This window comes from Numenius arquata, chromosome 10 (genome assembly GCF_964106895.1).
Source record: "Numenius arquata chromosome 10, bNumArq3.hap1.1, whole genome shotgun sequence".
NCBI classification, from domain to species: Eukaryota; Metazoa; Chordata; class Aves; order Charadriiformes; family Scolopacidae; genus Numenius; species Numenius arquata.
This window is the reverse complement of record NC_133585.1, coordinates 6,000,810-6,024,185: the sequence shown is the minus strand read 5'-3', so window position 1 is coordinate 6,024,185 and position 23,376 is coordinate 6,000,810. Positions and strand designations below refer to the sequence as shown.

The following is a 23,376-nucleotide window of genomic DNA, read 5'->3' as shown; positions in this document are numbered from 1 at the left end:
ATGAACTAATAGATGCTATAAGTTTTGAGCTTTATTTATTAGTCTTGTTTCTTAATTAATCTGAATGTTAATAACCAACTAATTTTTAGTTCTAAGGCATACCAAACAGCATCTCCAAAGTGACAGGAAAACTTAAGTTTAAAGATAACTATTTATGATTTCAATATTGCTACTCAGAATACTGCACCCTATCAGCTTTGAGCTTAATGTGCTTTAATTTGATGCCTTAGGAATCCCATGCTATACATGGCAAGGCCACAGCTGGAAGACTGCGCCCCATTTTTGGTAACACACTTCATAAAGTACCTAAAACAACTGGGGGGAGGCCAGAGGAAAGCAGTGAAACCGGGAAGAAGTTGAGACAATGTGAGCTGCAGGGAGAGACGTACCCTGCATTCCCCAGTCTACAGATGAGAAGAAAAGGACAGACTTGAGAACATAAAAATAAAAAACAATTGGAAAGGAATAATCTGTTCTCTGTGTCAGTGGAGAATAGGACAGTTCTGAATTTATTCAGAACAGATTAAAATTTGGGTTGAGTGTGGGGAGGGAGAACTTTTGAGTGGGAAGGAAGCGACACGCCAATCCAGATTATACAGTAAGATTGCACTGTCTCCACATGACATCTTATTACTTCCAAAGCTCTTTAGAGGGGGGTAGACAAATATCTGCCAGGAATGACAAAGACGCATCTCTAGCTGGATTAGGGGAATGAAATTAAATGATCTCTTGAGGTCTCTTTCTAAAGTTCTATGAAAGGAAAGGCAATTAATGGACAGCTGCTACATTATTTTCACACAAGCCATTTAATCTGCTCTGATAGATGATCACCACCTTTAAAAAAAGCAGGATCCACTATACTAAACGCTAATTGGTACTCTTGGGGTTAAGCTTAACCCAGAAAAGACTGAATGGACAACAGACTTATCTATTCTTTCAGTTTCTGATAAACTATACAGCTTATTACATTTTTTTATATGGGGCACTTACATCTGTAAATGAGGATATTTTTAAAGCTAAATTAGTGAAGAAAGTGATTGTCACATTAGCAGCTTTGGAAATGGAATACCTGATGTAATCATGCCTTTTTTACAATAGTGTAATGAGCAGGACATCAGTTGAATTTCTCTGGCAATTCAGTTCTAAACAGTCTCACTGAAAAAGCTTTTAAGTGAGAAAACTGAAGTCCCAGCATAGGAAAAACATATACCATGTTATTCACTGAAAAGCACACAAACGTCTGAGAACAACGGGATTACACAACAATAAATCTCATTACCCGATTATTTAGGAAAAATGATGATATCCTGACTATGTGTTATGGAATTATGAAGAAACAATAAATTGCATACTTTATGCATTTAAACAGAACATGCATACACAGGTGGCATCAAGCAATAAGTTCTATATTTAGAATTCCAAGAGTTCACAAAAGCTCGAAGCTATTCAAAAATCAAATGAAAGATGTCTTCATTTTAAAATTCAGTTATAGCATATCTTCTGTTACAGTATACTTTTTTATTGAAAAGCAAAAATACCGAGACCTTAAATTCTCCATCTACTCTTAGGACTACCCAAAAAAATGGAGTATAAACTAAGTGATGAATATTTTTACTTTCTTTTGCATTGGTCAGCTTTTAGATAATCATACCAGCAACACGTGTAAATGTTTTTAAAGTACATTACCTCAACCATATCGTGCCAGTAACAAAACAAAAGAAAAAACACAACCCACAGAACAAAACTGAGTTTAGAGACAAAATAATTGAAGTATAATTCTGGGGTTTGCAACTTTGTCTATTATAACATAATCTTTTAACACAGTAATCTGAATATGCTTGTGGTCTGCATTATAAAAAAAAACCCCACACAATTTGCTTTCTGTACTCAGGTGAATCATATCTCCAGCTCAAACTGTGAATGCACATCATATATTTTACATCTTTTACTGTAGTTTTCCATTAATTGCCATAAAGCGAGCGCCTACATAAAGCACCACCTTGTGGCACAACCAGTACTGACTGCACATCCCTTTTCTAAGGCTTTCAAACGTTGCCACAGTTTCAACAGCTTTGCTGTTTGTTTCATTAAAATCTGAAAAAAAGCAGAATTCAAAGAGAATCTGCCAAGAAAAGATTTTCTGAAGACTCTCCTCCACACACACATTTATGAAATTAATGAAATTAATGTAATTTCATAAAATGTTAATGCAGGTATTAATTTTTTTCCTGCATCTACTGGTCTCCAGAGAACCATGAACAAAATACAATATGCAAGAAGTACAGTAAGCAAATGGCATAAAAATCCCATGTTAACTCTTATTGTCTCTCAGAATACTTCAAGCTGCAAGATACATTGCAGGAGCTGCATAAATCAATTACTGTGACAGCTCAAAACCATGCCATAGCAATATCTTTACTTATATTCTCTTTCCAAGGGACACCAATACAGATGGTGTATCTTCCTAGTGAGTAAAATGACCAAATAGTCATTTCTACATTTTAGAAAATCTCAAAAATTTAGTGCTACATCGCATAACACATACAAAATAATACTCTAAACATAGACTTCGTTCAATTCTAAATTGCGCATTTGGTGCTGCCTTAACTAAGAAATAGCGTTCCCAGGAGATTTTGCATGCTCTGCAGCTTAGGACTGCTTCTTACTGTAGGTATGCACCCCATTTTCTATCTGAAAGAAATCAATAAAGTGACGGAAATATGCAGCACTATGGAAAAATTTGTCTGCCTATTCAAAACTGAGTCTTCAACTGCATCAGTGGTTGCACGCAGTCGTGTCACTACTGTGTTAGCAGTGCACTTTGTGCACACCTGGAGTCAACGCAAAATACAGTTAACACCATTTTTCACACCGTTGTTTAATTTTTAATCTGCCCTAACTTGCATTTATTGAAACATGAACTCCAGGGGGACAAGGGGGCGTAACTACTTTGTGCTGTTGGTGAAGCCTTTGCTGTGAACGCTCGGTGAGCGGCAACCTGAAACCCTTCACAGGAGTTCAGAATACTTGAACCTTCTAAGTCTGGGCATTCAATTGAGTGCTGTGGGCTACCTGCTCAGCCTGCGCTTGAAGGTGATTCCAGGAATAGGCAGCAAAAGCAAAAATGTACAAACTTTGTTTAAAACAAGGAAATAAAGTACATACTAAGTAACAGTAACTACTATCAGAAAGAGCAATAGAGTACTAACCCATCTCATTAGCTCACTACATCTAAGAACCAGGCAGGTCGATGACAATCCATCTATTCCCGCATAATTTTTCAAAAAGTGTAAGAAATGGTTATGAAAGATCAATTTAAGTCAATAACCAACACTGTGAGAGCTCCTGAAAGCTTCAGATTTGAGCTGGAATAACAGCTTGGAATATTCCAAACCATTCTTCCATTGAAGGATCTTCTGATATCTCTGATGTACCGCTTAAAAGATGGTAGTGATAGTCAAAGTAGACAACACAGGTACTTGAAAAACATCTCTTGAAGGTAAGAGAATTAAAATTAATATGAGATTGTCACATAAGAGCAAGACTACAGAAGAACAATAAATCTGACACTAGGAACTTCTATAACTTGATTTAAGCAAATTAACTTTCAATCCTTTAGAAGCTGTTTTTAGACCTTTCATTTTTGGGTTCTCATATGTCACACACACACAAAATATTTTGGGTTCTCCATCGGCTTTCACCTCCATCCTCTTTTCCCCTCCAGCTCTCCCTCTGTCCGCTACCATGGAAGTGTTGTACCACAGGATGGTCTCAGATAAGCAGCTCAGGATCTAAAACAAAGTTCCCCAGAGGAACATAGGCCTTGGTCTTATCTGCCAACCATAGCTATCAGAAGTTTTCTTCTATTTTATATGAAGTAAACACTGTGTCATATAAGAACGAGCCAACACTCATTTCCAAAAGCCGCTTAACAATAAAGAATATTCTAAGAGACCCTATAAAGCTACATTGCAACGTTGTGCTTTAATATATTGTATACACAAAATAACGTAAACAGAGGCAGAAGGCTGAACTTCATTGTCAATACAATACTGTATTGACACATGAGCATAATTTAAAAATACTGACCCAGTATGTTTACTGCCCTGTATAAGTGTAACCTGCAGATTACTTCAGCAGGAAGCAAAATGAAATTATACAATGTAATTAACACTTGCAATTTTTCATTTTTAATTTAAGCAGATGTAAAGGCTGCCTCCATTAAAGAAAGGAAAAGCATTTCTGCTATAATTTAGATTCTTAATTTTTTGGAAATTTTATGCAGGATTCTCTGTTACCAAGAATTTCATGAGATGGTTTGTGTAACACTAACTTGCATTGGTGCTGCACTCAAAAGAATTGGGTTGGGGGTGGGCAAGCAGAGAACTGAAGGGAAAAACAGAGGGAGGAATCTGTAATAGAAATTCTGTAGCTAACTACAAATCGTTCTTTTTATACATGTGAGTCAAGCCTTTACATATACTGCAGAAGCGATAAAACAATTCTAGAGAAATCAAACTGCAATTTAAAGTAATTTCTACAGAGGGAGCCAACAACCTAAAGAACAAGATTAACTACATGCATTCCAGATCAACACGGAGTTCTTCCCAACTATCAATCTCTCTCATTACATTTTACATGTCTTTCAAATACCCACAGCACATTGTCCACAGAGTTCCCAAGCATTTGAGAAAAGTTTAGAATCATAGAATAGTTTGGGTTGGAAGGGACCTTTAAAGGTCATCTAGTCCAACCTCCCCTGCAATGAGCAGGGATATCTTCAACTAGATGAGGTCGCTCAGAACCCTGTCCAACTTGGCCTTGAATGATTCCAGGGATGGGGCACCTACCACCTCTCTGGGCAACCTGGGCCAGTGCCTCACCACCCTCATTGTAAAAAGTTTCTTCCTTCTATTGAGTCTAAATCTTCCTTCTTTCAGTTTAAAGCCACTACCCCTTGTCCTATCAAAATAAGTCCTCCTAAAAAGTTTGTCCCCATCTTTCCTGCAGGCCCCTTTTAAGTACAGAAGGCCGCAATAAGGTCTCCCCAGAGCCTTCTCTTCTCCAGACTGAAGAACCCCAACTCTCTCAGCCTCTCCTCACAGGAGAGGTGCTCCAGCCCTCTCATCCTCTTTGTGGCCCTCCTCTGGACCCACTGTAACAGGTCCATGTCCTTCTTATGTTGGGGACTCCAGAGCTGGATGCAGTACTCCAGGTGGGGTCTCACCAGAGCAGAGAGGCAGAATCCCCTCCCTCAACCTGCTGGCCATGCTTCTTTTGATGCAGCCCAGGATACGGTTGACTTTCCGGGCTGCAAGTGCACATTGACGGCTCATGTCCAGCTTTTCATCCACCAGTAGCCCCAAGACTTTCTCAGCAGGGCTGCTCTCCACCCCTTCATCCCCTGAGTCTGTATTGATACCGGGGCTTGCCCCAATCCACATGCAGGACCCTGCACTTGGTCTTTTTGAACCTCATGAGGTTCACATGGGCCCACTTCTCGAGCCTGTCTAGGCCCCTCTGAATGGCGTCTCGTCCCTCAAGTACATCCACTGCACCACTCGGCGTGGTGTTGTCTGCAAACTTGCCGAGGGTGTGCTCAATCCCACTGTGTATCATTGATGAAGACATTAAACAGCAGTGGTCCCAGTACAGCCCCCCCTGAGGGAAAGGGGCGTACTTCAAGTGCTTGATTACACGCCACAGAACAGTATGAATACACAACATAATTTATATTTGGTTTGGGAGACGATGGCAATTCAAGAGACTGATCATTCAAGATTAGTGCTTATTCATTAAAAACAGTAGTTTAGAAGTTTCAATTTGTAGAAATCTTAAAAGTATTAGATTTTGTAAAAATGAGTATCAGTTCCACAGTAGACATTTTAATTGAAGTTTTCATACAAACCTCTACACCAGGAAACAGGTCAGTATGACAGCTTGAGCTAAAAAAACGAGGAGGAAATCTAAAATACAGTGCTGTAAAGACGAGAGTTGGTAAGCTGTTTCATAAAGCTGGGCACCTTGTTATTGCCGTAAGTTTTCCGCATTGCTTCATCGCCAAATCACATTTCATATTATATACTAATCCACTCAAATGTAATTACAAGTGAGGTATATTATATAAAGTAACTCAACAGCTTTGACAGACATCTGTGACATGTTCATGCATCACCCCAACTATACAAATCATCTATGTTGTCAGCATATGTTGAGTAGGACAACAAAACGTTTAAAGCTTAGTATTTCTAATATTTTATTATCTCTTCCCCCAGAACAATTTTCTACCCTCTTTTTTAGGTTTTGCGGGGAACAGAGTTGATAAAACACAAAGGTATTTTAGAGACACAACCAACCAGACACAGAATCCTAAATGGGATCCAGAAAGGATTTTTGAAAGTGTTATTGAAGATAAGCTACACCCTCTAGTGGCACAAAATTCTGTAGCTTGGTTGTTTCCAACAGCATTAGACAGAGTTGCACCCCTTTATGTCCTCAGCATTCATGCCTCTCTCACTATATGTTGAGCCATCAGGGAGGCACGGCTACACAGTAAGTGGGTTTGGGGTTGAGTCCCTTAGCTTTTGCGCTTCACTGTTGTGATAGTGATTTACACACGATAACCCCTCCAAACACAAGGAAACTCCATTACCACATTCCCATGAAGAGATTCAAATCTCTTCCTCATCCTCTAAGTTTCTAACATACCCAGAATACTTCTAAACTCCTACTGTAAATTTCTCTACTTTTTCCCAAACATCAATACAGACCTCTGTAATCCCCAAACAGACCTACTATGTCTCCAAGAGTCATCCTTCCAAAACTCCCTTAGATATAGATAGATACAGATATATACACACATACTCACTTATATACATCTTGGCTAAGTAAAACCAGAATACACAAAAACCCCTAGATGTTATGGATAATTCAAAACTGCATCACTCGCCCTAATAGCTGTTCTCAAGCTTAAAAGCCCCTCTCTCCCTTGTTCACTTTCACTCTATAAAAATATTCGTATAGCAAGTATGCAGCTAAGAATGAAATACCTAAAGAAATTCTTCTCAGCAAACTTGCAGCAGAGCAACACGTCTGCCCTCTATTCTGACTGCAAAACATCAAACACCTGACTGAAGAGAAAGGAAGCTTGTATTTATCTTCTTCCTCTTTATCAGTTCATAGCCTTTATCTCTGTAAAAAGATGGATTATGGAAAGCAGAGGTAGCTGCAAGGCACAAAATGGGTGCTGTATTTCATACTTTCTCCTTCAACTAACTTCCAAAGGGAAAAAAAAAAAAAAAAAGTGTTCTGTTATGGCCAAAACTGCTTAAAAAAAACAGTTTATAAAATTGTACAACAGCAGTCAAAGCTGTATTAAACCAAGCATCCTCAAGCACTGCTTACAGACTTAGTGGTACCACTAAACTCCAAACAATGCTTTTTAAGACTCACAATGAATACATTTTTGTTGCGTATTCATACAAGCTAGTCAAGCTACCAAGATTTTCCTACAGCCCATATTTTGGTAAAAGAGACTATTACTAAAAAACCCCAACACCTCTCCTAACGCTGCTGCACACAGTGAAAATGGACTCTGTACCGGGCATTGGGTAAGCAAAGTGTTTCTATTTTACTATCAATGCAACTTTGATCACATCCCACCACTTGCTGCAGTCAACTTTAAATTTATTCTCCTCAAAAACTTTTGATGTAGAACCATAGTGAAAAAAAAAAAAAAAAAAATCAGCTAGGCAACCACACACCCATCCAAGCCTATACTTGGTTAATATGACCTTCAGTTAAAGTCATTTAGCCCAATTCTGAGAATTAAAAATAGGAGCAACTCTTGTAAAAGGACTATATAAATGGTCAGGAGAAGTATTTCCATTTTTCTCTGAGTTTATATTTATTTATTGTTCTCAGACAGGAAAAAACATATGCAACATTAGGGACTCACCAATCTTATTAAGTCCAAGTTTCCCCAGCAGCCTTGCAGGATGGAATTCTTTTTTTCCTCTCCTTAAAGTTACAGGGGATTAGTTGGGTTGGAGGAGGTGGGACACGTATCCGGGATATCTCTTCAGCCACAAATGCACACTTACCTCGTAAAACAACTGTGCAAACTGAAGATACTACCGTACCCCATCTTTGTTACTCTTGCTGCAGAATAACAAACTCACCAGCAAAACCAAATACGATTGCTCATCTGATTCACTACAGCGTTGGCATGCTTGGCTTGATCATTTCAGATTGTTTGAACTAATCTGCTAATTTTACGTGGAAGCAGGCTAAGAAGCCTCCACACATCCCACTCCCTGGTTGAGCTGCAGGACAGTGACCTCCACCCTGTGTGCATTCAAGAGTTGATTGGGACAGGGGGAATAGATATTTCCAGTTGAATTCTGAAAATAAACTATACATGCACTAACTTACAACTTTAGTGCAATGAATTCCTTTAAGATAAAAAGTTTACACTAACAGAAAGACACAATTCAGAAGATTGCTACAGTCCAAGTGAATTGGAAGCAGGGAAAAAAAAAAAAGGTGATCTTTCATACCTTAGCTCTTAAAATAGAAGTTAAGTATGATGCCATGCCTGTAAACCAACTCCAGTCTGTCTCAGTGGCTGCACTTCTCTCTCTAGATAACTGAGATTCAAGGACAACAGGATCAAGCCAAGTCAGGGCGTAGCTGGCCCAATTTCTTTTGGAGATACCGCATTCATTACAGAACAAAATTTAAATTTTTACGAAGAATAGCTACATAGAAGTGATATCTAAGAAACTGAAGGACATCTGACAGTCAGAGAAATCATTGTGGTACTATTAGATGAAGAATGCCAAAACAAGTCTTCCTTACTAGGTAAGTCAATATAAAAGCTGCTGACATTCCAAGACTGGAACATAAATTATTTTAAGCAGAGGGATTTTGGCACTGAACAGGAATATGTAGAGTCTAACTTTGTTTGTATTTGACTTAAAAACACCAGGACAGGTTCAGGAGAACACTTTAGTTATAAGGGCACTGAGCCTAAGAATAAGTTTATAACCAAATCAGCGACAATTACCCTAGCGGTAAATTGCCTTGCACCATTCCCTAGAATTGGCATTTCTTTTATATGAAAGCCTAAGTATCAGAAAATAACTGTTAAGTATCTAACAACTCATCTGTAAGTTAAATCAGAGAATTTAGCTTGAAGGACTGAAAGTGCTCTGAGGTTTAACACTGTTTAATCTGTTCTGTACCGTACAGTTAACATGGTCTGAGAAGAAGAGCACACAGCGTATTAGAAAAGTCCCAAAGGTCTGTCCCGAAACAACGTGACACTGACCTACGGGAGTTTGTCCCTGCTCAAGTATCCAACGACATTCAAGATGCCAAGGTCAATGGCAAAAGCATGTTCAAACTCATTCATTATAACCAACAGCAGATAAATCATCTCGGGAGCTACTGTAGCGATAACAATGAAAAACTAAAGAAAGGTCTCTGTTGCAGCAGATTCATGTAAAACTTCAGTTTTTACTGAATTTTATTTATTTAATTAAAGGAGTACAACCCTCCATTTAAGAAGTGACTATGCTGTGAATGTACCAGTAACTAATATGCAATTAAGTAATATGCAACATACTTAAAACAAAAAGCTCAAATGGGATTTTGGTATGTTTGAAGTACTTTAAATGAAATGCCTCACATCAAAAGGTTCAGTTTAAACAGTATCTATTGTGCAAATAAAGGCTGTGTACACAGTACAACTTGTACTGTCCAAAATACAGACCTGCATGTCATTTAACTGGTGCTTAACCCCTCAACATGCTAATACATTTAATACTTCCAGCTTACTTATACCTTTTAAAATGGTCTAACACATTTAATGGGTTAATCATAATTATGCTATCCACAAGTGCTGCGTCATTAGAGAGAGTGCTCGACATAAACCAGTCTTTTCTATCGATCAAAGGCAACTGCTCTTGCTTTTCTTTTGCCTGCAGCTCAAGCAGTTTTAATGTCACAGGTACGTTACCATGATGTACAAATCTAAGTTAAATGTCTTTTTCCATCCTCTAGAAGAACACGGAAATTTCATTTGGCTAGTAATTCAATCACTAAGGCTTTTGGCAAATAATTCTTTTTCTAAAGATATTAAATCTTCATTACCAGAATACATTTTTACTGTTTGAAATCTATGATCTTACTGAGAAATATCCTAATGTTTAACACGGGGAAATCTGACAGCTATAAATATTAATTCATCTGAAACAATTACCTCATTTTACACACAGATAAACTACTTAGGGCTTTTGGGAGTACTATGAAATAATGCAAAATAATGCTAGTGTAAAAATGAAAACAGACGATTATGTGCAAGAGCTGAAAGTTTAAAATCGAAAAGGAAAAAAAAAAAAAGGTGTTTTTTCTTGTATCTAAGCATGCAGATGAACACAAAAGGGACCAAATTCCCCACTATCTCTATCCTGAAAGGAAGAAATGTGAAAGTAATCCTAAAAATCCCTACCTTATTTGGAAAGACAACTCTTATATAAATACTCCACTAGTCATCATGGAGAAGACACTGAATACAATTATGCAAGGGCTGACAAGTGAAGCATTTTCTAGAGTCTTTCATACCAACTAACTATCTTCAAAAAAAAGCAGTTAGATAATACAGATTTGAGGGATGGCAAAGATGACATTCACACAGAGTAGTTTCAGGCAGCTCGTGGAGAGCAGTGAGTGAATGGAGCGAGAAGAAAACTGGAGTCCATGCACCGGGCACAGCTCTTCACCAAGTGGTATTAATGTGCAGGAATTAAAAAGCAGTAATAAGAGACAATTACTTCACATACTGAAGAGCTTTAAGAACAAGAGAAATTTTAAACTAAGTTCTGAAATAAAAAGAATTATAGTATTGCCTTTTATGCTTACAGATGCAAGTGAGCAGGAACGTTCCAGTTGTGCCATCTTTTAGTAAGTACTTATTTCCCATTTAATATAATAATTCTTGATTGAACTAATTAGTCATCACAGAGAACATACCAAGCTCTGGTAAGTCCCCTCCACTTTCAAAACATGTATACAGTTCAAAAGTCAGTAACTTGGAAAACCTGTTTTAAAAGTTACCATCATTTAAGAAAAAAAAAATAAAACGAAACAAAATAAAGAAAGGAAGGTTTCAAGACCAGGCATACAAACTTAGAATCTCCCTCCCCCATATGTAGATAATATCCAGGCAATACCTACCAGTCGTTTTACTTTGCATTTTCCAAATATATATACACATGTTTATGCACAGTACCCAGTATTTGCCTTCAACTCAATTATAACGCTTTTGTATTTTAGGACATAGTGTGCCAAAATAAAAAATAATTATTTTGCCTGAACACAGAATGCTATCTAAAAATCAGAATAAGCTTGAACTTTAAGCTTCATTGGTTTGGGCATGTCTTCAATGAAGGAGCAAAATAACTGAATATGCTGTTATTGCAATGTTTCATTAAGCTTCCTATGGCTACTTCTCCTGCAAGACAAAAGAATGATCCATTGAATGACGGATCACATTTTTCCCCCAGGACCAAGAGCTTTTAGGCTACAAACAGGATTAGCAAAATGTCAATATAAAAAATTGCAATATAACTGACAGGGCACTGGTGACTCTTAGCTACATTCCACACCACAGCCCAGCTGTGTTACTGGGAATTGGCAAAGGTGGGAACAGCCATGATCACAGGAGTAGACTAATTAAAATAATGAGTCAGAACCTGGGGAAAAAGTAAATAATCTTCCTTTTTGTTTCTGCGAGATTTAAGCGAACATTTCACTGATACACAAACATACTGCAGGCAGGCAGTAGCTGTTAGCATAACCACCGTCATACATAAAACATCAACTAGGATGAACACCGAGACATTTAAATCGCATATGCTGCAGTTAAGAAATTAATGAAAAAAAAAAATCTAAATCTTCTTTTGGAACAATTAGGTTTTCAGACAAGTTGTGGAGTTTCCAGCAGACAATACTGAAGAGCAGAAACTATTTATGCAAACACAAAATTTTTGCTTCAGGTCTTTAATAGTAAGGTATGTATGTACATAGAAAAGCAAATACATAGAACATGCATGTATATGACCATAAAGGAGCTTACAGTTCTTTGTGCTTCTCCTCTGCCAAAATTTGGTCGTTTGGCTTCAGTCCATACCTTGAAAAAAAAAAAAAAACAACAAACCCACAAAAAGTGGTTACTCCTTTAAGAATATAGCCATAAAATGCATTTTTTTAGTTGGCAAATTATTAAACTATGTAGTATTTGTTGATTCAGGTACCCCAGGTATTTCAAAGACAGCAGCAAAGTTTTCTAAAACATTTATTCCATGTTCATTAAAGTAAACTTAACATCACACAAAACATTTGCTCTATACCAGAGCTTCAAATTTTATCAGATAGTTTGGCTTGCTATATATCCAAAATCATTGCACTTCATACCATAAACTATACATTGATCTTAGAATTTGGATCTGCAAAACATGACAGTGGGGAACACAGACAATGCGAACACTGAAACTGGCTGCAGTGTTTCCCCCCCGTACGGAAAAAAGCTATAATCGATACCAAAAACATTCTAGAGAAAGATTACACAATAACAACAGGCTATTTGGGAAAATTTCTGCAGTCCATACAGGCAACCTCTGATGCAAATGAGAGCTTGAGAGAAAGCAGCTTAACCTAATAGGCGATTTGACAGAATAGGTTGCCTACACAGTCCGAATCAGAGGGGGAAAGGAGCCCAGTCTCCCCAGCACAGGCCACTACTAGCCACGCTGCAGCCTGCACTGTCACTCGCTGCCAGAAACCTTTAAGAAGTGACCTCTCTTTTGTTCCTCCGCAGAGAGAAATCTTCTGCCATCTCAAAATACCCCACAAATCTAACTGCTGCGGTTTGCTGTGGGGTTTGGTTTTTGAGGGGTTGTGACTGGTCTGTAAGAGAGTCATACATAATGTAAGCAGCTAAGTGTCAAGTGTCCGTTTGCTGGTTCTGCAAACAGCAGACGTGTGCTCACGCTGCAGAGGGTTCCCACCGTCCCTTTGCCCTCTGGTTTTGTTCCTTGCTCCAGTCAACTGCAGAACCATAAACTACTCCTCCCGAGGAAAGAGTCTGGTCACCAACCAACCACAAGCAAGCTATCTTGCAGACTGATTTTTATTTCAAAGAGATAAAAATGTCTGTTCTCTTTTCCTTATAGCATTTTCTGATGATATTTCTCTGAAACTTGTCTTTCCAGCATCCATTTAAAATGCAAGCATCAACCCCAGACACATTCCCGAGCTCGCTAGTGCCGCATTCAAACATACAAGACACCAACTGACTGACCCATTTTTCTTGTTTACATATGCAGAGACTGCCTTAGGTTATTTGCCATAGTATCACGCTGACTTGCACCCATTTACCCACTTGGCTGCTAAATCCTTCGTGGAATCGCTTCTAATCAGGACACGGTGGGGTCCGTCCACATTCTCCTCCAAAATGCAGGGTTTGCATTTGACTCTTAGAGCGAGCAGACTACGCTGTAACACGCTGTTCAATAACAGATCTAGGTCACTTGGTTTAATTGACGAGTCTTCTTTATAGTTTACCGTCCTATCAGTCTTTAGGCCACAACTTTTAACTGTTTTTCCGTAGTGAACAGTATCAGGCTCTTTTTCCTTAATGAAACAGGGTCTAGCCCAACACCAGTCTCTTCATAATGCTCTTACATCTCCTCGATATCTCCATTTGTCATGTCTTAATAAGCATTTTAATGATAGCAATTGCTTATATACCAGAGAAAATGCAAAGAGCTAGCAGGAAATTCTAAAAGGCACATCTTTCAGAAGTCAAAGGACACTAACTCTTCTTATGCAACTTGCAATCCTATTTAAAATGAAATCGGGTCATTTGTTAAAAGGATCTGCCTGACAGATACACACTTGGCTAACATGCAATCCATTTTGTAAATGGAGATAATTTTGCCCATTAAAAAAACCCAAAACCATACAAAGTCACAACCATTCTTCACTAAAAATAACACTGCACGCTTTTCTCCTGACCAGAAACCAGATTTCTTCAGCCAGAACTGAATGCAACTTTATCTGCTGAGGATATAGAAATAATATCTTGAGCTTTTTAAAGCTTCCAGATTCCTTGCTCCTTCACCATTTTTTAAACCATTATTTAACGCCTACAGTTATTTAGAAGAAAAAAAAAAGATATAAAACCCTTCGACTACTTACTGGGAGTGTTAAGTCAGAAGCCACGTAACATAAAGGCAATGCTGTTGGACAGATGTGTGATTTGGGGCCCGGGGAAGTTCCTGACATAGCACAGAAGGGTGCGGGAGGGACACAGTTGCTGCCCTGGAGGTTTGCAGAATGGTTCCTTTGGTGAACCTTAATTTACCTCATCTTTTTCACCACCACCCTCTTCTTTCACTACGAAAACGGTATATTTCAAATAGTCTATCCTGACCCCTCAAAATACTGCTCTGATAGCAACTTCTCAAAGAAAATTTCCCACAAAGGGACATGCTTAGAGAGTTCAAACTTTTATTAGTACTTTACGCATTAAGACAGGATCCATATTGTATTTCATACACAGCTGCTGAAGTATTTAATAAATTTAAATGGGCCACTAGCACAGTGAAGAGCTTACATAATATTTCCCACCATGTGTTTCGTAGGCAAGATTGATAAGCACCAGTTGGCTCTTTCTAACTGATGAAGGTTAGATTTCGGAGATTTTCTGTAAAAAACATTTTAGGAGCCAAGGATACTAAATGCAAGATTGAAGCTAAAGACGTGCAGTAGAAAAATTTTAAATAAATTAGAAGATTTAAAACCATCTAAGCAGCCAGAAAAGCATACTGTACATATATTATACATTTACATGCCTGGTACTAAACTAGTAAGTAGAAGAGAAGCAAGTATGCTATGGAAGCGGGCAGAGGAACTGAAGGGACCACAAAGGGACCACAACTTCACTTTTTTTCTGTTTTCCACCCTGTGGAATTCGAAGTTCAACACATCCCAGCACATTAAACAGTGATTACTCTTTTCAACTATCCAGTACCAAACCGTGATATAGTTTCAAAATGTTGATAGTCTCGTCATCACTGCTCAAGGTCCTATTTCAAAAAAGGGGCCTAGGAATAAAAATATGCAAGAGTCTATAGCAAGACCGTAGCTAAGTACATTTAAAAAATGATACATTTCAGCACTTGGCTATGACCTTCACAGGCATTTAACCTACTGGAAGAGTGGCCCGTGTTCCAGCCACCCCCTTCAGCACAGCAGCTGCACACAGCTGTGAAGAAGGACAGATGAAGAGCCTCAACTGCAGCAGTCACCAATTTCCACCCAAAGGGCAGCTGCTGGCCTGCATCCCCCTCTCCAGCATCACAGCATCAAGCCCAGGGCTTCAGCCTGACAGGCTGATTGTCCCTGGGGTAAAACGTCCACTTTTGGAAGACGGTAGCTTTCTCCCCAAACTCAGTTCCTCCTGGAATTTCTTAAGCCACATTCTTGGTCTAACCTCTAGATGTCATCGTATCATAGTCACTCCAACATCCCCTGTTCTGATCAAAGCCCAAAAGACCTGGCTGTAGACGGGAACTAACGGGGATCATCACTCTATCACTCATTCTCTAATCGCAGTTTAAATGAGAAGTTTCACACTGCTTTGCGTTAAAAAAAAAAAATCATCTCAACACTGAAAAGAGTAAACAGTGTTCTTTCCAGCTTGGTTCCAAAAAGGGATATTTAGGCATTTAACTTACAAGGATAAATGAGCAACCTCAGAAACAAAGCCCCAGCTCCAGTTCACACTCTGGAAAAACATCTCTCTGTCCTTTGACTACAGTGATACAGCTAAGATCACTACATTAGCCCATTGAGCATGGCGACTTGAATGCCTCCCATTACTGCCTAACTCCATAACTTCAGAACATTAACAAACTGGAGATACATTTCTATGAGAAAATCTTGAAATAGTCGAATTGTAAATATCAAGGATGTTTTCAGCTTCCCAAGACAAAGCTTTCCCGAACCTCTCAATCTTTTTTCCTCATTTGTTTACTGTAACCAATAACTCTACCAGAGCTCAGAAATTAATTTCGTGTTCTTTTCTTCCTTCCTAATTGATATGTTTCCAGAAGCAAGTTTTATGTACATGCAGATACATACATAATATCAAACTTAGCCACCCAAAGCATTAATTATAAATGCACAACTACATTAATCTTAAATGTTTTCCCTCTCCACAAGCCTGAAAATAAAGTAGCACAGACCCAGACTCAAATATTAATGCAGGCATTCCAAGGACAGGTATTAGACAGAGCCAGAATGGTGTTAGGGAAATTTGGCTGTACATACAGCTAAATATACTCTGTCAAAAAAAAAATGCCAAGGCCATTTGGAAGAGTTTTTACTGTGTAACAGCTAGAGGTACAACTCTGACCAATATGTTCTATTTGGTTATGGTGCTATTAAAAAAAATAATAAATCAAGGTGGCATACTCTCCGCTTGCAGGTACATGACCTCCCTAGCATTCACCTACATCTTTATCACCTCAGTTTCAGATTTTGCAGAAATGTAACATTTTTATTAAATGTCTTCATTTTTTAAGCATACTAGAACCTGTAAGTTCAGCTCTGACTTGTGCAATGCATTTTGAAGATCCTTCTGAAACGGTAATCCTACCACTCAATGTTTTTTTATTTCCGAGCTTCTAATATGAGAGAGTACGAAAATTAATGTGCTTGGGCTGCAGTCGGCATTTTTTTTTTTTACAATAATGTTCTTAATGTAACAACCAGCCGTAAGGCACAGCTCCCTCAGGCAGCATCCAATTTTACAAAGCCTTAACCAAATTAAAGAGAAAACACAGCCTACGCTAAGTATGTACTGGTGAAAAACTTCAAATGAATATCAAGTTCAGATCTGTTCTGCGAACAAGAGTTTCCTGAAAAGCTGGTAAAACTCACCTGTCCTAAGGCCCAAAATAAAAACTGGTGATGAGCAAACAGGTTTAAAAAACAGCAATAGATCTTCATAGCTTTAAAATTAATTCTCCTTTAAAAACTTCTGATTTGAATCCACCAACCTAAGCAAAAACTTACATAGAAACAATAGCTAAAAATTGCAGAGAAATCAAATTAAAAATCTGCAAAATCTGTGCAGACTTATACACTCCTGCTTGGGCCAGAAGAGCCAAGAGAAAATCTCTGTCATGCAGATTACCCAGAAACAAAGAGGTACAGGAAACTCTCTGTGTATATATATATACACATGTAATATTTTCATCAATATTTTCAAGAATACTTGTGAAGGAACAAGACACAAGAGATAAAAATTTTTTTGTATTAACCATGAATGTGAGTCGTCAGCATTTATAAAAAATTAATAAGATAAAAAAGATTAAAACAATTTTCAGTAATATAAAGTTGCCAAAGTAAAGCAACCCTAGAAAGCTCCAAACATATATCTGCACAGACATTCCTCTGCCTTGCTTGATATACAAATAAATAGGAATTTTCTGCCATGGTGCACGGCTCTAACCTTGCTTCCCTTTAAATGCACCTGGGCTTTGCTATTCCATTAGCTTATTGTACTTGACACGCTGTGCCGCAGTTACTGGTTTAAGTATTTCCCAGATTGATTAAAAATTGAACGTATGAGAGGGTAGATTTTCAACACGTTCTTTGAACTTTGCAGAAAAGTCATCCAAAAAAAGGAACAGAGTGCAATTTCTCTGTCAGAGACCTAGAGCAAGTGGGTGGTATTAACTGGACAAGACAAGCAGAATTTCTGCTACACTAGGCTACGTTTCATCAATAAAAGACAAGACCTTTTAAGACAGAGCTCTGCAGAAGCATTTCTTCATAGATTTTCAACAAAGCCATTAAGAAACCTCAAGGACTTCAGTACAGTCTTCTGGTATTTCAGATTAATCTCAAGAAATTTCCATATGAATGATTCAGCGATTATGTTGCTTCAACTTTCAAGTGATGTTAAGGCTACTTTTACTGTTCTTAAAAAAAAAAAAAAAAAAAAAAAGAAATGCAGTCCTTTTTCTATGGTTTTTTCTTAATTATTAGTCTCGTAAAAACTAGGACAACCAGCCTGTGGGACACTGATGCTCACACGTCCTTTTTCAGACTGTACTGACTGCTTTCTACCAAACACAGCTAACACATCCCACGAGATCCTTCAGGTCAGAAGCATGGCCATGTGAGAACCTGCTACAGCCAGGCATCCTCACAAGCAGCATTTACAGAGCAATGCACGCGGCAAGCCCAACACAGGCTCCCAAAATATTTCTCACACATCAGATTTATGGGGGATGGGTATAGAAGGTCACCCTGTTTCTCAGCTTCCATCTGCAATTTATCAGAGAGAACAAGCAATGCTGCCACAACTGCTAACTCCATTTTTCCGATCTTGATCTATGCGGAGATCAAAAGGCAGTAAGTGAACTGCTTTTCCTACAGTAGTAAAATACTACTTAAAGCAAGGCAGTATTTCACATTTTTGACAAGGCTACAGTTGCTCAGAAATTTCAGTCAAGTCTAATGCAGCTTTACTCTTCTGATGAGTCTAATAATCTTTTTCATGTACACAAATATGGAATTTAAGTACCATGACTTGTATTTGTTTGGATCACTACTTAAGCTTGGCTAAGCCAGATTCTAGGAGCCATGCATTTTCTAAATCAAAGATGAAAACAAGAAACCACAACCCAGGCCACACCTTATGTATAAATTCAGCAGCCAAATTTATCATGGACCACATGCAACCGGCTAAACCAAAATTAAAGTTTTGTGTAACTGACACATAGATACGCCCTAGTCCAAATATTTGTTTTAAGGCATCTTTTTTTCCCCCATTAAAAAAACCAAACAGCAAAGGGCTTTGATTCATATCCTGAAAGCCTCAGTCTCTTGCCAGACTTGCACTGGTTTTATTCCACCAGTTTAATACATTTACTTTTTCATTTTTTCCGTGAATTCCTCTGTTGCTTTGCTACAGTCTCCCAGCTTCACCATCTGAAGGCCACCGCACTCCCCAGTCCCTCAACATTTCTCTCCCCTATTCCATCATAACAGGACAGTTGGTCCCACCTACCTTTTCATATTCTTTCTTGGCCTCAAATTGACAGCAAAACAGGGACCCCTTCTAAATTGATTTCTGGTTTTAATGACAGCTGATCATTTGCTGTTACTCTAGGATGCCCTTGTACAGATTAGACAATTTTAGAAAAATTCCTTACTGAGTAAACACTGCTTTGTTGCCAAATACAAAAATCAAGTCCAGAATCTCTTCCCTGAAAACATGAAAGATTCAAGAGAGGTTGTATGATAGCAATAAAATCTCAAAGAAAACCCGCTTCCAGAAAAACCCAAGTTTTGCGGTAGTTAACTTATGCCAACAAAAGAAGAAAGTGCCTAAAAGACTTCTCAGATATTCCTCTAGGAAAGTATTAGGGCTGTTAAGAGAACGTACATCTCAGATAGACTTCAACATGGATCAGCGCTAGACCCAACACTATGCCACGCATTCAGAGATGATCTGGAGTTAAGTACAGTAGCTACTGATGGAATCCATAGATGACAGCAGACTGGCACAGGTATGTAGTGACAAAAGAACATTCCAGCAGACAGTACGATGAACCCGTTCAAACACAGTAACCTCAAAATACAGACAGATGCAGAGTCAAGTAAATAAAAAAAGAGAATAAAAATATGGGTGGGGTAAAGGCATCCCACACAGTAGTAACTTGGAGAGGGGAGGAAACCAGGTGTTATAATCTGCAACTAACTCAACCTGTCAAACACTGAAGACATCAATGAACTGCTTTAACAGAAATAGGAAACAGCAAACAAACAAAACAAAAATGAGCAAAAAAACCCCAGAATGAACAGTCAGCCTCCCTAATTGTTTTGTCCCCTTCCATTTTTAAGCAGAAAAACATATAGCTAAAATATTTAGCTTGGGAAGAAAAAATGTCAGATGAAGTTGCCAAGCAACTATCTGTCATATTTGAGAAGTCGTGGCAGTCCAGGGAAGTTCCCACTCACTGGAAAAGGGGAAACATAACAACCATCTTTGAAATGGGAAAAAAGGAAGACCCAGAGAACTACAGGCCAGTCCATCTCACCTCTGTGCCTGGCAAGATTATGGAGCAGATCCTCCTGGAATCTCTGCTGGGGCACATGGAAAATGAAGAGGTGATTGGTGACAGCCAACATGGCTTCACTAAAGGCATGTCTGACAAATTTGACAGCCTTCCATGATGGGATTACAGCGTTGGTGGATAAGGGAAGAGCAACTGACATCATCTACCTGGACTTGTGCAAAGCATTTGACCCTGTCCCACACGACATCCTGGTATCTAAACTAGAGACGTGGATTTGATGGATGGACCACTTGGTGGATAAGGAACTGGCTGGATGCCACACTCAAAGTCAATGGCTCAATGTCCACGTGAAGATCAGTGACAACTGGCGTTCCTCAGGGGTTGGTACTAGGATCAGTGCTGTTTAACATCTTTGTCTGCGACATGGGACAGTGGGACTGAGTGCACCCTCAGCAAGTTTACCAATGACAACAGGCTCTGTGGTGCGGTTGACACACTGGAGGGAAGGGATGCCATCCAGAGGGACCTCAACAGGCTCTAGAAGTGGGCTCACGTGAACCTCATGAGGTTCAACAAGACCAAGTTCAGGGTCCTGCAAGCGGGTCACAGCAATCCCAAGCACAAATACAGGCTGGGCAGAGAATGGATTGAGAGCAGCGCCAAGGAGAAGGACTTGGGGGTGTTGGTGGAAGAGAAACTCACCATGAGCAGGCAATGTGTGCTCGCAGCCCAGAAAGCCAAGCACATCCTAGGCTACATCAAAAGAAGCATGGCCAGAAGCTCGAGGGAGGTGTTCTGTCCCTCTGCTCTGCTCTCGTGAGACCCCACCTGAAGTCCTGAATCCAGCTTTGGAGTCCTCAGCACAGGAAAGAAATGGACTTGTTCTAGCAAGCCCAGAGGAGAGACACAAAGATGATGAGAAGTCTGGAGCAACTCTCATCTGAAGACAGGCCAAGAGAGTTGGGGTTATTCAGCCTGGAGAAGAGAAGACTCCAGGGAGACCTCACAGCAGCCTTCCAGTACCTGAAAGGAAGCTACAGGAGAGATGGGGAGGGACTCTTCATGAGGGAGTGTAGTGACAGAACAAGGGTTAATGGTTTTAAACTGAAAGAGGGGAGATTTAGATTAGATACTAGGAAGAAATTATTTCCTGTGAGGGTGGTGAGACACTGGAACAGGTTGCCCAGAGAAGCTGTGGCTGCCCCATCCCTGGAGGTGTTCAAGGCCAGGCTGGATGGGGCTTTGAGCAACCTGGTCTGGTGGGAGGTGTCCCTGCCCATGGCAGGGGGTTGGAACTTGATGATCTTAAAGTCCCTTCCAACCCAAACCATTTTATGAAATGCAGGCAGGAGTAAAACACACACTAGTGGTAATGGGAAAGAGACATGAAAAAATAGCAATAGAATGTCAAGATACTTCTGTCTTAAGACCGTTGAAAATAAATTACTTCATAGCTATCAATGACACAGAATTGAGTCCAGCTAGGAAAAGAGCACATAGCTTTGTCCTTACAGAGAATTACACCGCTTAAAACAAAAGCGTCTGCTTAAGGAAAAGTTTAAGTGCAACTCAAACAACAGTTCTTGGCCATTTCATTTATAAAAAAAATCCAGACTTTAAACACTGCTACTGGAATAGAAGTGTCGGGGATGAAAGAATGAAAGACCATCTTGAAGAACCCATGGAGTTATTTCAGGTGTTTTCATTTTTACCCAGTTATTAGTATCCAGTTCCTGTGTACTAGTACGACTGGTGTCATACTTTGCTGCATCACATCATATACAAACTTCTGTTTTTCAGAAAAAAACCTTGGAATTTCTGAATAACATGGGTCCCAAAAATATTAGCAGAAAGATTTTTTTTTTTAATCATAATACTTATTATGGAAATGAAAGATGGATTTAAATTTCAACACAAAATTAACTTTAAATTACACTCTTGAAATACAGTTATTGATGTCAGAAGTTAGAAGCACTTTGTTTCCCCAATTTCTTGCATGGGTATGATCATTAATCTAAATATAAACATTACTAGGCATAATTTTTCTGGTGTTTTTTCTTTGTTTTGTTTTGTGTTTTTTTCCCCCTTGATCAACATTTTCCTAAATAATTGTTTCTAAATTATTCAGTGTAATAAGACAGACTCCCAACTGATAATATGGCTGGAAATCAGGACTTTAATCAGCTATTATTTAATCTGCAAGACAGATTTAAAGCGCTTTTGAAATGGAAGTCAAAACAATAATAGGTTTAAATGATTAAAAGGGATTAAGAAAGCCAGGAAAGTTCAAAGCCTGTTAATCACCAGACTGTGGAAAACTACGATCATTTAATAGGGTCAGCCCTATCACTCTGAACTTAAGCATATAGTAGTGGCCTTGCCAAAACAGTTTTTTTAACTATAAAGTAGTGAACTAAAAATTTAAGACACCTAAATACCTCCTGTATACAGCTAAAGAGATATGTTTTTTTCAGTAATAATTGTTTTAATAGCTGACTGCAAGCACCTTTTAAAAAGCTGTACACACTCTGTATGGTTTTTTGGAAGTCTGAAAGCTCTGAATTGTATCCTCATTACACTGGTAGAAATATACTTGGTTGACCTTTAGTAACTTCGTGAAGGAATAAAATATTAATTCAATTTGTGCAGAACTACAGGCAGTTCTGCTTATAGACTGAACTCTTCAACATATTCTTTGAATATTATTCCTTTGAGCCTTCAATATTTAAACAATATTTATTCATACCACTCATTTTGCATTGTTTCTGCTCTGAACTCATAACCTAACCTTTACATATTGATTTTCTTCAACCAGAGATAAGCATTGGTTTGTAGTCAAATTCACTGTGATTGTGAAATCTGGTTTGCATTTATAATCTTGCATTAAAGTTTCATTACTAAAACCAACCCAAAGTAACATGTGTATAACCTGAGCAGTAATAAACGGAAGGGTTCCTGTTCTCTTCCTAGTTATCCAAGATTACTTTAAAATTTATTGTTCGGACCAACTTGTTCCAGCTCTGTAACGGAGCCTGTCACTCTAGCAATGAAAATCCCTAAATACCTCCCTACTGCTGCGTAAGGAGCTCTGCTTTGAGAGGGAAATCGTTAACAAAATATCCTTGGAGGAAGGCAGAGTAATGCAGTTGTTGACACGACCCTGAGATTCTCCTGCCCAGATTTATAGGTTATTTTAACGATTTCTTCTAAATAA

At 38.7% G+C, this 23,376-nt stretch overlaps 1 protein-coding gene across 2 annotated transcripts in view; it reads right to left on the bottom strand.

Annotated features, from left to right (window-relative positions):
- ADK (adenosine kinase) overlaps nt 1-23,376 on the bottom strand; it is a 291,102-nt gene that overhangs the window by 241,042 nt on the left and 26,684 nt on the right. For both annotated transcript variants that reach the window (XM_074154565.1, XM_074154566.1), the window contains exon 3: nt 12,140-12,193. In XM_074154565.1, the coding sequence (XP_074010666.1) occupies nt 12,140-12,193 (54 nt within the window). The remainder of the gene's footprint in view (nt 1-12,139; nt 12,194-23,376) is intronic.